This window comes from Oryctolagus cuniculus, chromosome 11 (genome assembly GCF_964237555.1).
Source record: "Oryctolagus cuniculus chromosome 11, mOryCun1.1, whole genome shotgun sequence".
Taxonomy (NCBI): domain Eukaryota; kingdom Metazoa; phylum Chordata; class Mammalia; order Lagomorpha; family Leporidae; genus Oryctolagus; species Oryctolagus cuniculus.
This window is the reverse complement of record NC_091442.1, coordinates 73,458,948-73,474,452: the sequence shown is the minus strand read 5'-3', so window position 1 is coordinate 73,474,452 and position 15,505 is coordinate 73,458,948. Positions and strand designations below refer to the sequence as shown.

General features: G+C 38.1%; 1 protein-coding gene across 2 annotated transcripts in view; it reads left to right on the top strand.

Annotated features, from left to right (window-relative positions):
* The first annotated feature begins 4,286 nt into the window (after window positions 1-4,286).
* The window catches only part of PTPRR (protein tyrosine phosphatase receptor type R), a 288,370-nt gene continuing 277,151 nt past the window's right edge, over window positions 4,287-15,505 (top strand). Inside the window, exon 1 of one of the 2 annotated variants that reach the window (XM_070052633.1) lies at window positions 4,287-4,713. In XM_070052633.1, the coding sequence (XP_069908734.1) occupies window positions 4,656-4,713 (58 nt within the window). In that variant the 5' untranslated portion in view covers window positions 4,287-4,655. The remainder of the gene's footprint in view (window positions 4,714-15,505) is intronic. The other variant, XM_008256786.4, reaches the window with a different exon arrangement.

Below are 15,505 nucleotides of genomic sequence, written 5' to 3'. Positions count from 1 at the left end.
GAAATTAAATGGACATCTTCTGATATGATTTTTGTTTTTAGGCCTTCTTTATACACCTTTGGAACTCCTATGGTCTTCCTACTGTTGTTGTTAAATTTTATGGCTAGTAGCAAATTAAGCCTGTGATTATAAAGTGGATTAAAATTATATCTCTGCAAAATTAAAGAAAAAAAGAAAGGAAAAAAGGAAGGGGATTGAAGGAGGGAGTGGAGAAGAGAGAGAATTATGGTTGTCTTTTTGGAACCATACTTATGAAATACATGATATCTATTCTTTTTATAATAATAAAAAATTTTATGATTGGAGCTGGTGAACTCAAAAGGCTTCCATAGCCTTGGCAACTCATGACAAGAGCCTAGGGTGATTACTGACATCATAAACAAGAGTGTCAATTGTTAAATCAACAACAGGAGTCACTTTGCACTTTCTCCCGTGTAGGATCTCTGTCTTTAATGTGTTGTTCAATGTGAATTAATTCTATAACTAGTACTCAAACAGTACTTTACACTTTGTGTTTCTGTGTGGGTGCGAACTGTTGAAATCTTTATTTAGTAAATACTAAATTGATCTTCTGTATATAAAGATAATTGAAAATGAATCTTGATGTGAATGGGATGGGAGAGGGAGCAGGAGAAGAGAGGGTTGCGGGTGGGAGGGACGTTATGGGGGGGAAGCCATTGTAATCCATAAGCTGTACTTTGGAAATTTATATTCATTAAATAAAAGTTAAAAAAATAAAAAATTTTAAAATAATAATCAACAAATATGTATTAGAGGAAGATGGCTTAAATGATGGATTTCTATTTACAAACATATTAATGTAGCTGCTCTAAACGGTTAAACTCAGACAGGCTCTGAAAGTTTTCTCCTGTATAAATTCTCCCTGAAACTTGCCTCATATGAAATTACTACAGAAATCATGTATTTGTTGGAGAGGAAAAGTACACATGATATCAAATTTCCTACAGTAAATTATTTCTTTTACAACACAATTCTGTAGGCTAGTACCCTTTGGTATGGTTAAATAATACTAATTTCCATACTAACTTCTCTGAATTGGAACTAGGAAATTCTGGTGCTTTGTTTTATTAATATGAAATGACTCATCTAGGGAAGCAAGGATTAAGAGATGATTTCTACTTAGTGTTTTTTAAGTATTTGTTAGAGAGATTGAAACAGAGCTAGAGACAGTGAGTTCCCATCCACTGGTTCACTCCATGAATGCCTAAAATTGCAAGGTCTGGGCCAGGGCCAAAGTCAGAATCCCTGAAAAGAAACCTAATTATTTGGGCTATCGCCACTGCTTCCCAGTAGCTGCATTAGCAGGAAACTGGAGTCAGGAGTCAAAGCCAGGTATCAAATCCAGACAGTTGGAGGTGGGATGCAGGCATCTTAACTGCTCTCCCTAAAAGTGCATAATTTTCTTCTTCTCTAAAACACCAACTCACCTTCACTAGCATTAGATTACTGGCAAGGAAAAGCAGCATCTGTTAACTCTCAGAGAATATATTGGAAAGAATTGCAGGGTTGGCTTTTTCACTAATTGGCTAATTCACTTATTGATGTTTAACGTCACATAAACAGGATGGAATCAGTTAGAAGTGTGATAGTGGATAGACACCTAGATATATGAATTTTTCTTGTTCTTTTACCTTTTTCAAGTACATGAATAATAAATGTCCAGTCACCAAAATTATACCTCATTCAAGGTTATTTTTACTGTGCAGAACTATTCTAGTAGCATATGTAGTCAAATCAGAAACTGGAAAATTTTGTTAAAAGAATTCTTATGCACAGTTTAATAACTCAGTGACCTATAGCCCTGGGCAACATATATAACTAGCAAGCTGCTTCCCAGCAAACTCATGGCTGATTATATTAATTGAAAATTTTTTTTTGAGAGGCAGAGAGGCCAAGAGAGACAGAGAGTTTCCATGCACTGGTTCATTTCCTAAATGCCTGATTTAGCTAGGGCTTAGTCAGAACAAAGCCAGGAGCCAGGAACTCAATCTAGATTTTCCTGGCTTGGTGACAATGGTCCAACTACTTGTGCCATCACCTGCCAGCTCCCAGGGTGCACATTGGCAGAAACCTGAAGTAGACATTAGAGCCAGGATTTGATCCAGGCATCTGATATGAAATGTGGGCATCCTAAGTGGCATCGTAACCATTAGGTCAAATGCTTGCCTCTAGTTGAAATTTTAAACACCTCCTCCAAAATAAAGTTGGGGATTATTTGTGGGAAATCAAGAGGTTTAGGGCATAGTGTTGTTTCATTAACATAAGTGCATTTTCTTCTCGGAGAGCTATGTAAGTTTGATCATTTGTTATCTCAGGGAAGAAGAAAATAAAGGAAACATGGGCTACAGTTATCTCTCCCCAGCCCCCAGCCCTGCAACAGCTCTAGCAGTGAATGGTAGATGAGAAGGGAGTTACTCTTCTATGCCCTAGGCACAGCTGAATAAATAACTTCAAAGATCGATTTAGTAACAATTTCTAAGAGCCAGATTAATTGTCAATACTGAAGTTTATCAGTCAGTTGCTTTTTACTTATTCATTTTTGGCCATCTATTTTGTGTAAAGCATTGTTCTAGGCAATTGATATACATCAATGAATGAAGTTCTCAAAGGTCTCTGTCACTGGGAAGGTCAGAATCCATTGCTGGTAGGGAGAGGTACGGAAACAGACAAATAACAACAGGCTTAATAAGTAATTCTTTCAGGATATTAAAAAATGATATGGAAAACAGAAACCAAGAAGTGAATCTGAAGTAAGGGACAAGGCTGCAACTCATAGAGCTTTGGAATGAGACATCAGTGTCATAGAAATGGAGTCTGCCCCACCTAGGTAGGAAAGTGGAGAAGCAGTGAGAGTGGGACTGCATTTTTCTCTAGTTTCAGGAAACTCTATTAAAGTATTAAAAATGCATCTCATTCTCCCACCTGTTGAAGTGCAGTTCCTTGCCTTGTCTCACAAAGCTGGAGAGGAAATAAATTATAAAACAAATCAGAATCTATAATAGGACATCCTGCCTAATTTAAGCTGCGGTTGGTAGTTTATCTCCCATTAATTATCCCCTTCAAAGTGGGTGGAGGAAGAGAGCGCTGAGTAGAATCTGCTGCTGAATTCCATGAGCACTTATTAGAACCACTTCTTTGACTAGAACAACTGTACTCAATTTAAAAAATGCAACATGCAGACGTTCTGAAAGACACTTCAGCTGTGTTGAAAGCAAGCCACACATACATGAACGATTAAAAGAGAAAAGTATGAGGCAATGCTAAAAAAATGTGGGTGGGGGAGGGGAAGATCACCATAATCTGGAGCCAGCCCAAGGCTTTCTGGAAAAGTGAGATCAAGGCTAGACTTTTGTAAAGACTGTTGTTGTTGTGATGCAAGTGGAGGCTATCAGGGAAGGAGCAACAACATGAATGAAGACAGAGACCGGAAGGCCAGGCAGGAGTCCTGGCATAGTCATGGGAGAGAAGTCTGGCTGAGGGACCCACCATCTTGGCTAGGAGAAATTCACTAGATTAATAAATATGTGTCTACATACACCAAACACTTAGGTAAGGGGGGATTAAAACTACATTAGACAGACTTTGGTCACCTCTCTTGAGACACAGAGATGGATCAGAAAAGCCCAGTTAGGGTAAGTGATCCATCACCTTTCAACTTCAGTAAAACGGGGTCAAAGATGATTTTTTCCATAAAACTAAAAGGTTTCTTCTTGTGCCTTAATTACATGGATATATTCTACTAGCCTGAAAGAATGGCTTCACATTTTTCTATCACTGTGGTCATAGACTGGTCATGAGTCATGAGAAAGTTTAAATACAGGGAATGAGTTGGGTAGGGGGAGGGGGCAAGAGAAGAACCAAAATGGGGGAGTGAGAGGAAGGAAGAAGATACACCAGGAGGCACAGGGAGGCTGCCAGGGGAAGGCACAAGCAGCCTGCACTCCTGCACTTCAACGCCAGGAATTTGGTCAACCTGCAAACACGGGTTCCCAGCAGGAAGCCCGGTCCACGTGCAAGCCAAGATTTCAGGGGTAGTAGGGTAGTTCTCTTGGTTGGCACTTTGTCTTCAACTCCCTACTTTCCCTGTTGGTGCCTGGTGTAGTCCCACCCAACGCGGGATTTCTGACGGACTCTCTCGGCCCCTAGAAACCGCGGCCCACCAGGAGCTGAGCCTGCCCCCCTCCCTGCAGCCGCCACTAAGACCCGGAGAGGTGGAATTTCAGTTTCAAACTCGCGAGCCGCGCAAGGACCCGCGCTGAGCATGCTCAGTAGCGGCGGCGCGTCCGACTGCTGCTTGCAAGGCACTGGCGTTCGCGCTGCGGGGCTCCGGGGCCGACGCGGGAGTCCACCCCCTCACCACCGCCGCTTCCGCAAGGCCAGGCCTTCGCCGCCTCTGCGTGCTGGACTCCCGCTCCTTTCGCGTCCCTTCACTCGCTGCCTCCTCGCTCTCTTTAGGAGGTAAAGCTCTGCTCATCTCTCTCTCTCTGGCGCCAGAGGCTGCTCTGCAAAGCCCAGCGGAGGACCTGCGAGAAGATCCCGGATAGCAGAGGACCCTGAGCAGCGCTCTTTCTAATAGTACTTTGCCCGAAGTAGGGCCGTGGTGGAGTTTCTCCTCTCCTTTTCATGCTCACATTATGCGCAGAGCAGTCGGCTTCCTTGCACTGTGCCTGCTTCTTAATCTTCATGCTGCAGGTAAGGAAGCGGGTGCTGGGAGTGGAGCTGGAGCTGTGGGTGAGATGGGAAGCAGAACATGCTTAACGACTCCTGGAAAAAGCTTGCCTTGCAGGGAAAGCCCTTAAAAAGGCAAAGTGGAATAACACCTGAGAGGGATGCGATGAGGGAGTCGTGCACCTGTTGGAAGACCGAGGCGGAAAACTTAAGCTCAAATCAGCCCTTCATTTTGCTTTACCTTACACGAATAATAGTGAACATTTTCAATATGAATACAGGTTTGCTTCCCTACCCCTCCCCTCCATTTATACTCCCTGCGTCTGTTTCTAGGTTATACACTTGACTGCCAATTTTTCAGGAGAGGGACAAAACATCCTGCTGGATATAACCTTTTCTACTGCAGCGGGTGTATTCCTAAGGTCTCTTGACTTAGCGATCGCTCACAGGGAATCATTGGCTGTAACCTGATAGACCACATCTCCTCCCAAAAGATCGAAATACATGATGCACATTAATGATGCTGCTCTAGGCTCCTTTGGCCCCTGTTCTTGTCACTCGAATTTTCTAAACCAATAAGGAAAGGTTTCAAATAGGATACTCTTTTCTATTTCAGCACCATGGTCAGCGTCAGCTGGCACAAAACAAAACCCAGTCACAGTTTCAAAACTGACAATCCTGGGTTAGGCACTGTCCCTAGGACAGATTTAATGAGGTCTAACTAAGAGTGACAGCGAGACTGTTTCCAAATACAAATAGATTTGATACCAATATCAACATCAAGTCTCCTATGTAAGCAAGCTTTAGGAAGTGTTGTGGAATTGTATATGCCATCTGGCACCAGACCCTGCTTTTTTAATACATAGCACCTTTATGTAGAGCAGGGACTTGCTCTGAATCTGTTATAATTTTTACACACACGAGAACCAAAATAAAATATGGCAGAGGGATTTTAAGAACCCCACTGCGACTGCAGTTGTCCATGCAGTAGTCCCATAGCCACCAAAGACTTGGCATTTTCTTTTGAGTTTGCTTCTCATTTCATCTCACATATTCATTCATTCATTCAGCTATCATTTACTGACTGTATACTATATTCTGAGATAAAGCAAAAATATGGCTGTGAAACTGCAGTCCTGGTGGTATCTTTTTAAAAGAATGGATTTTTTTCTGTGTGTTTAATAATGAGTGTGAAATATGATACTTTCTTACTCTAGCCAATGCTATTTTAATGTATTGTTGCTCTTTTGAGTAGGTGATGTGTAGTGGCAACCAGCTATAATTAAGTACACATGTTAATTGTTATGTTATGATGTAGGCTTTTCAATAGTTCTTTGGTGTCTTGAAAACAAACAAGTATGACTTGGTTATTAAATTACTTGCAAACAACTGTAATGATTCCTTTCATTACCATATACAGTTCTTTAATGCTGAGATACAGGATGGAAATGTGCATCAACTTAAGTTTTATTTATAGTATTGTTTAATGATAGCACTGATACAAATATTTATTATAAAACATTCTCATTTATTATCAAGTTTAGTAATGATTTAGCTGATACACTAAGTACTTCAGTGTAGTTATTTTTCAAAGTTAATATATACATTTTAAACATCTTGAGTAATTATATCTTGAGTGTAAATAAGCTCAAAACTAAGAATGTGGAAAGCATTTCTAAATTATTATAGATGAACATATGAGATGAGAAAAATAGAAGAATTGTTCATCAAAAGAGAAACCCAGAAGCCTGTAATCTTAGATTATACTTGGAATGTTGCCACGGGATATATTACCAAAATCAAACAATCCAGCTCTATCTTGATCACATAATTTACCAAAAAAGATAAAAGGAAAATTCTTCCACCAGTTTGAATTCAATAATGAATGCATTGATGAGCTATCTTTTTAAGATACCAATTGCAAGATTCTGTATAGAAATTATTTGCATTAATTAATGTATTGCTTTCAAAAGGGGTTTTACCATGGCAGACTGCAAGTTTAATATTGTGGTTGTCTTGCCAATTTCATTTTGAATGGATTTTAACTTTAAACTGTAATTTGTAGGTCACAAACTCATCAGATTAAAAATCATCACAGTTATCTAATAACATTGTTAAATTTGTTTTTTTTTTTTAATCACAACTGAAACACAGATTTCTTGATCTGAACTCCTATAGATTTGGGAAATTGGAAAATGAGTGGGTGAAAGAACAAAGATCAAAAAGTCAGATTTCTCTACTTGTTGAATGTCTAAGTTCATTTCTTTTACAGAACATTCTCAGAACAGACAGACTTCATAAAGAAGAAAAATGAATTGTACACATTCAGACCTCTTTGAAAAACTAACTGGTCATTGCTGGTTATGCTCAGCAACTAGTTTATGGTGGCAGAACAAATAACATCCTGGGAAGCCTTGTTGGGGGTGGGGGACAGAAATTGGATGACAAGATGTAAGTCTGTTTCTAGATATATTAGGAATTGCTGCCTTCAAGGTATCCAGGCCCCTAATGACAAGGGAGCAAATTGTTTTCAATTTGAGTGCCATTTCCAATTATTTGCTTATGATTTCCTGAGACACTGAAAAAAAAAGATTCTGATCCTGAGTTCCAGCTGTCTCAACAGGAAGAAGACTATGGTCTTGTTTGTAATGTTTATAGGTACAAAAAGGAGGAATGGGGTACAATGCTATGTAATTGGTACTCCTGGGTAGAGTAAGTCTAAGGAACTGCTGAGCCTGGAGCTTGTTGGAGAAGCTGGACTCAAGAGGGCAGCTGTTTTCATGGATCTCCTTTACTTTACACATGGGAAAACTAAGATTCAGAATAATATATTTCCATTTGACAATATAGTCAGATTTCCAGAACTGTGACTGCCAGCCATACAAAATCATGCACTGGTTCTAATGGATGAGGTCACAATTGAGGCAGTAATGCCAGACGCTTCTTACCTAACTGTCCTTTTAATACATAAAGTCCAGTTGAAAATTCACCTCAGGAATTTCCATGAAAGTAAATAAAAATTATGACAATAATTTGAATGGTTTTTTTTAATGTGAATGATCAATAGCTATTTTTTCCATCTTTTTTCTCTTCTTTTGCCAAAAGAACCCTATTCCATTTGAGGAGGTGATATTATTGATAAAGAAGTATTTTAGTTGCAATGATTTCTTAGAATATTTTAGTAATTCTCATGCAAAACTTGCTTTTCCTAGTGAATGTTTTGATCAGAAAACATAAAAACTGATTTCAACACATTAATTTCTACTCAAGCTCTGGTAAAGGATTCTTTCAAATTTCTTTGATTTTTAAATTTTATTTAAGATATACAAGTTGCATGTATTTCATATATACAAATTTAGGAACATAGTGATACTTCACTCCTGCCCATGCCACCACACTTCTCCTCCTCTCTCTCCTATTCCCACTGTTAATTTTTACAAATATCTATGTTCAGTTTACTTAATGGTCATAAGGTTAAGCCTAAACCAAGTAAAGAGTTCAAGAAATAACATGAAGACTAAAAAACACTATTCCTCAGCAGAAGAGACAAGGGCTGTAAACAATCATCAAACCTCAGAATTTCCATTTCACTCCAATACATTACATTTTAGACACCCTTTTAGTTACTCCAGATCAGAGAAAACATATGATATCTGTTGTTTTGAGACTGGTTTATTTCACTAGTATAATGAGTTCCATTTTCCATCCATTTTGTTGCAAAATACAGGATTTCATTTTTTTCTTTTCAACTGAGTAATACTCCATAGTGTATATATGCCATAATTTCTTCATCCAGTCAACAGCTGATAGACATCTGAGTTGATTCCATATCTTAGCTGTTATGAATTGAGCTGCAATGAACATGGAAGTGCAGATAACTCTGTCATATGATGATTTATTTTGTTTTGTGTAAATTTCCAGGAGTAAGATGGCTGGATCATATGGTATGTCTACATGTAGATTTCTGAAGTATCTGCATAATGTCTTCCACAGTAGCTGCACCAGTTTACATTCCCTCAACAGTGGATTAGGGTACCTCTTTTTGCCAAATCCTCACCAGTTGTTGTTGTTTGTTGATTTCTGTGTGAGAGGCATTCTAACTAGGGTGAGGTGAAAACTCCATCGTGGTTTTTATTTACATTTCCCTGATGACTAGTGATCCTGAGCATTATTTTCAAGTATCTGTTGGCCATTCGAATTTCCTCTTTTGAAAAATGCATGCCTTTGCCCATTTCCTAACTGGATTGTTTTGTTGTCATTCAACTTTTTGAGCTCTTTATAGATTTTGGATATTAACCTTTTATCAGATGCATTGTTTGCAAATGTTTTCTTCCATTCTGTCAATTGTCTCTTCACATTACTGAGTGTTTCTTTTGCAGTGCAGAAACTTCTTAGCTTGATGTAATCCCATTTTTCAATTTTGGTTGTGATTGCCTATGGTTCTTGGGTCTTTCCCAAGAAGTCTTTGCCTTTGCCAATATCTTGCAGAGTTTTCTTAATGTTCTCTAGTAATTTGATGGTATTGGGTTGTATATTTAGGTCTTTGATCCATTTGGAGTAGATTTTTGTATAAGGTGTAAGATAGGGTCTAGTTTCATACTCTGCCTGCAGCGATCCAATTTTCCCAGCATCATTTGTTGAAGTGACTGTCCTAGATCCAGGGATTGATTTTAGCTCCTTTGTCAAAGATAATCTAGTTTTCGATGTGTGGATTGATTTCTGAAGTTTATATTCTGTCCCATTGGTCTACCAGTGTCAAGCTATTTTGATTATAACTGCCCCGTGGTATGTCTTGAAAACTAATATTGTGCTGCCTCCAGCTTTGTTTTTCTTGTATAAGATTTGTTAAGCTCTTCAGGGTCTCCTGTGTTTCCATGTGAATTTTAATTTCAATTTTTAATCTGAGAAGAATGTCCTTCATATTTTGATTGGGATAGCATTGAATCTGTAAATTGCTTTCAGATAGGACATTTTGATGATATTGGTTTTTCCAATCCATGAACATGGAAGACTTGCCAGTTTTATGTTTTATTCTATTTCTCTCCCTAAAGGTTTGTAATTTTCATAGTAGAGATCTTTGATATTCTTAGTTAAAGTTATCCAAGGTATTTAATTTTTTGTAGCTATTATGAATGAGATTGATCTTAGAAGTTCTTTCTCAGCCATGGCATTGTCTGTGTATACAAAGGCTATTGATGTTTATGTGTTAATTTTATATCTTGCCACTTTACCAAGCTCTTTTATGAGCTCCAATAGTCTCTTAGTGGAGTTTTTGGTTACCATATGTATACAGTCATGTCATCTGCAGTTAGGGGTAGTTTGACTTCCTGCTTTCCAATTTATATCCCTTCGATTTCTTTTTCTTGCCTAATGGCTCTGGCTAAAACTTCCAGGACTATTTTGAAAAGCAAAAGTGAGAGTGGGCATCCTTGTCTGGTTCTGGATTTCAGTGTAAACGCTTCCAACTTTTCCCCATTGAATAAGGTGATGGCCATGGGTTTGTCGTAAATTGCCCTGATTATGTAGGGGAATGTACCTACTATACCCAATTTGCTTAAGGCTTTCATCGTGAAAAAATGTTGAATTTTTATCAGATGTTTTCTCTACATTTATTGAGATAATCACATGGTTTTTGTTTTTCAGTTTGTTAAGGTGATGTATCACGTTTATTGAATTGTAAATGTTGAACCATCCCTGCATACAAGGGATAAATCTCACTTGGAGTGGGTGAATTATCTTTCTGATGTGTTGTTGGATTTGAATGGCTAGTATTTTGTTGAGGATTTTTGCATCTATGTTCATCAGGGATATTGGTCTATAGTTCTCTTTCTCTGTTGTATCATTTTCTGGTTTAAGAATTAAGGTGATGCTGGCTTCACAGAGGGAGTTTGGGAGGATTTGCTTCATTTAAGTTGTTTTGAATAGCTTGAAAAGAATTAGAATTAGTTCTTCTATAAATGTCTGATAGAATTCTGCAGTGAAGCCATCCGGTCCTGGGCTTTTCTTTATTACTGATTCAATCTCCCTCTTGGTTATTATTCTGTTTAGGTTTTCTGTGCCTTCATTATTCAATTTTGGTAGAGTGTATGTGTCCAGGGATCTATCCATAATTTCTAGGTTTCCAGATTTGTTGACATATAGCTTTTTGTAGTAATCTATGATGATCATTTTATTTCTGTGGTTTCTGTTGTTACCTTTCCTTTTTCATCTCTGATTTTATTGATTTGCATCTTCTCCCTCTTTTTTTGTTGGTTAGTTGGGCCAATGGTGTATTAATTTTGTTTATTAAAAAAAATGAGCCACGGTGCCAGCTTTTATATTTAAGATTTTAAGATATCACTTAGGACTCTAGAAACAGTTTTTTTCCCATGCAAGATTTACACTATTACATGTGTTGGGGATTGCACTCTACTCCATAAAAATGTAGAATCAAAATTTTATTTTAATAAAAAAGGAGCTTAACCCAGTACTTACAGTGGCCAAGGCTCTTTCCTTCCATTGCCTCTCCGATATCATCTTCCTCTACTTTCCTCTATCTCTCTCCAGCCACATTGGTCTCCACTTTGTCCTAGAAGATACTGGGCATTCAGCCACCTTAGATATTCTGCTTATATCGTTGTCTAAAATGTTCTTTCTTTAAATCTATCCATGATTCAGCCTCTCAATAATTTTAGGTCTTAAATATTGTCTTCTTAGTAAGGCCCTCACTGTGTATTCTGTTTCATTTTTTTATCCTCTCTCTCTTTCTCCCCAAAACTCTTGGGCCCTTTCCCTGTTTAGGTTTTCTTCCCAGAGGTCTTTCATAACCCACCTACAATATGTTATACTTTTTTATTTATTATATCTTCCCCTTTTAAATATAAGCTCCTTGAGGGTGTATACTTATATCTGTTTTAATTGTTGTTTCCAATGGAGACTTGCCCTGCCTAATCTCTGGGTGGGGGGCAGTGTCTGGAATAAAAGATTCTAAAGACTAAATATGTATGTTGAATAAATAAGCACAACACAGTGATGATAGGCTTCTCCTATTTTGCATTTAATTTCTTCTTGGTTCCCATACAAAATGCACTTAGTTTACCATTTCCAGAATAGACTTCAAAAGAATCCATTTGTTCAGAACTCTTGCTGCTCCCTAGAAGTCTTTCATTCTCAGAAGACATATAACTCTAACAAACTTAGCTACAATTGTGAACTGAATGGCAACAGGGATGGGTTTGCGTGATATCAGGACTGCTGATCAACTCAATGACAAAAAGTCCTTGAAATTGATTGCCAGACACAGTATAGCCCACGTGATTTGCTGTTTCACTTCTTTGTGAAATGTCATATGCAAGAGGGAATCGCTGTAGTAATGTAAAAGGAATCTTACAGCTAAAGTGCAAATAGAGTGTTTAAGGCACTAGGACAAACCTGTCTGCTCCTTTAGCACTTAAGAAATATAAGAATATGTATATTGGAGATCACATATTTCTAGCACCTTGAAGATATATACTCTATTGGAAACCACACTTTATTTAGGGCCTTATAACAAGTTTGGAATGCATTGCCCAGATGCTTCCTTCTCTTCTTAGTTTTTCATCTACTTCTTTACCAACATCAGCCCTCATCCTGTTGTTATGGGACATAGTTAAAAAGATGATTATGTGTTATTCTTGCCAATGAATATTATAACATTTATCTAATTTGATCTCTCACTTGATTCCCATGGACAACTATTACTTCCTGACCTTATTTTTAAATTTATTTTATTGTTATTTATTTGAAAGACAGAGTTACAGAGAGGGGTGGAGACAGAAAGAGAGGTCTTCCATCCACTGGTTCACTCCCTAGATGGCTGCAATGGCCAGAGCTGCACTTATCTGAAGCCAGGAGCCAGGAGCTTCTTCCAGATCTCCCACGTGGGTACAGTGGCCCAAGGACTTGGGCCATCCTCCACTGCTTTTCCAGGCCATAGCAGAGAGCTAGATTGGAAGAGGAACAGCCAGGACTAGAACCGGTGTCCATATGGGATACCAGCACTTCAGGCCAGAGCTTTAACCCGCTGCGCCACAGTGCCAGCCCCCTGACCTTCTTTTTATCTCTCCCACCATTTCTCTTTCTACATTTACATGTTCCTCTGAATATTATTTAATGGCTAGTACTTTTTACAGTATGTGTCCATGTCCCTTTTTTCAGTTCTTTACTATCTATGTAGTATCCATGGATAATTATATTCAGACTTAATATCCAAAATTCTAAAATTCCTATTTCCATCTCAGATATCTCTCCTGAGATGATATTACCTAGAAGTTGGGTACTCTATAAGAATCTATATCCAAGTGTTCAGACTCAGCTTTTCCCATCAGACTTGCTCTTGTTTCTATGTTCTCTCCATTTTTGGATAACACAAGAATCCCATACAATCACCCAATCCTAAAACTAAGAACTCATCTTAACCCCCTCCTTTGCTACTTTCATCCAAAAGGTCACCAAGTTTTCTCATCAAGTCTTCTCTCTCCATATGTATGTTAGTGCCTTGGGATAGGTCCCTATTTCTCCTTTTGTATCTGATAATAACCTCCCATCAAATTCACCCTTCATAATAACATAAGAGGTAAAACTAAAAACATACATGATCATGTTCTCTCTTTTAAACTTCTTTAATATGGTTATCTCTTTTTCTCTTAGAATAAAATCTAAACTCATTAACACCACAAAGTCTTTCGTGATCAGGTCTATCCTAACTCCATTCTTATTTGCTGTATTATGTATTATACTAAGATCAAATTCTGCGCCTTGTATCCTTTTTTCATTTTGCTTCAATTATCTTAAATAGCCATCTGTGCTACTTTTTCTAGATAACTCTTTGTACAACTTTAAATCTTGATTAAGCATAACATAAAATTTATATGTTTTTATTTATTTGGTTAGAAGAATGGGAGAGGGAAAGGAGGAAGAGAGAGAGCGACTGATTTTTTACCTGCTGGTTCACTATGCAAATGCCCATAACAGCTGGAGCTAGGGCTGGACCTGGCTCCATCCAGGACTCACACATGGGTGCAAGGATCCAAGTACTTATTCCATCATGTGCTGCCTCTTAGTATGAAGCTGGATCAGAAGCAAAGGTGGAACTCAATCCCAGGCACTCCAGTATGGGATATGGGTATCCCAAGTGGCAGCTTAACACATGGTGCCACAACTCCCTCTCCAGGTAGCACCTACTACGAGACTCCTTTCTCTGAAATCCCACATCATCCAAGGTTTTTCTGTTCTCAGATTTTCCTACTAGTCTTTGTATAATCCATTTTAAATACACTTACCTTGCGTATTGACACTTTCTGAGAATAGCAGAATTATAGATTTTATCTTTGTATACCCATTCCCTAGAGCTGTACTTGTCGCCTAGCATGCCATCATTAAATATTCAATGAATGAATAAATACGAGGTACTTAAAAGTTCATGGAAATGAATTTAAAAGTAAGTTTATTTTGTTGTAAAAGTTAAATTTGTGCAATTTCTTCACATGAATTTTCCATATGCTTTTTGAAAGTCTTTCATATGCATTCTTGCACCAAAGTTAACTTTTTAAATTCCACTTTCCACCAAGTTTTTGAAATAAACTTTTATTTGACAAAATTAACTATGAAAAATTACATTGTATCTTGTCTTCATGACTATAAAGAGAAAGATTGACTTCTGTCACCTCAATAAAATTTACAACTATTGGTTACAAAGAAATGGAAATGGGCAAGAAAGAAAAACTTTTAATTTAAGCGTGGTCTATAATGTGTGTTACTTAGACATGATGTTATTTGTAGTGTAGTTGTGCCTTGAACTCATCCCAAAGGATAAGCATTCCTGCATGATTTCCAGTACTACCTTAGAATAGGAATGAGATAACTGACTTTGTTTTAAAGAGATCAAAGTGTTAGATAAGAACTCTGGCATGATAGTTGTATACTAGGTAACAGACTCAGACCTCCTAACTCTGATTACTGATCTATAGTCATCTACCTTGTAATAGCAAATTTGAGCCACTTACACATTCAGAATCAGGATGAATACGAAATATGATTTTTTTTTTTGACAGGCAGAGTGGACAGTGTGAGAGAGAGACAGAGAGGAAGGTCTTCCTTTGCCGTTGGTTCACCCTCCAATGGCTGCCGCGGCTGGCGCACCACGCTGATCCGATGGCAGGAGCCAGGTGCTTCTCCTGGTCTCCCATGGGGTGCAGGCCCCAAGCACTTGGGCCATCCTCCACTGCACTCCCGGGCCATAGCAGAGAGCAGTCCTGGAAGAGGGGCAACCGGACAGAATCCGGCACCCCGACCGGGACTAGAACCTGGTGTGCCGGCGCTGCAAGGTGGAGGATTAGCCTAGTGAGCCACGGCGCCGGCCACGAAATATGATTTAACCTCCCCTTGGACCTCCAAACAAAAATAAAATCATCACAAAAAATGAATGTGTGGAGGGTTGTATGAATTTTCTTTCTCTCATTTTATGTGTACACTATCTTTATAGAAACAAAGTTTTTGGATTCTACACATTGTTTTTCTTATGGGGAATATGCTTATACCTGAAAAATGTAGACTGTTTTATGAATTATAAAAAGTCACTTTTTATGAGATAATGCGATCACAAAACAAAAGCCCATTCATTGCCATTATTATCAATGATACTATGGTGTTATATTTTATGGTAAGGCTATTACTAAATCTTTTAAAAGCTATTTTGTAAGGTCACATTCAAAAGAATTCCCCATTTAAAAGGGGGTTTTGAAAGAGCTTATTTGCCCTGAGTAAATTTCTTCATTTTCAAAGTACTTACTAAAACTGA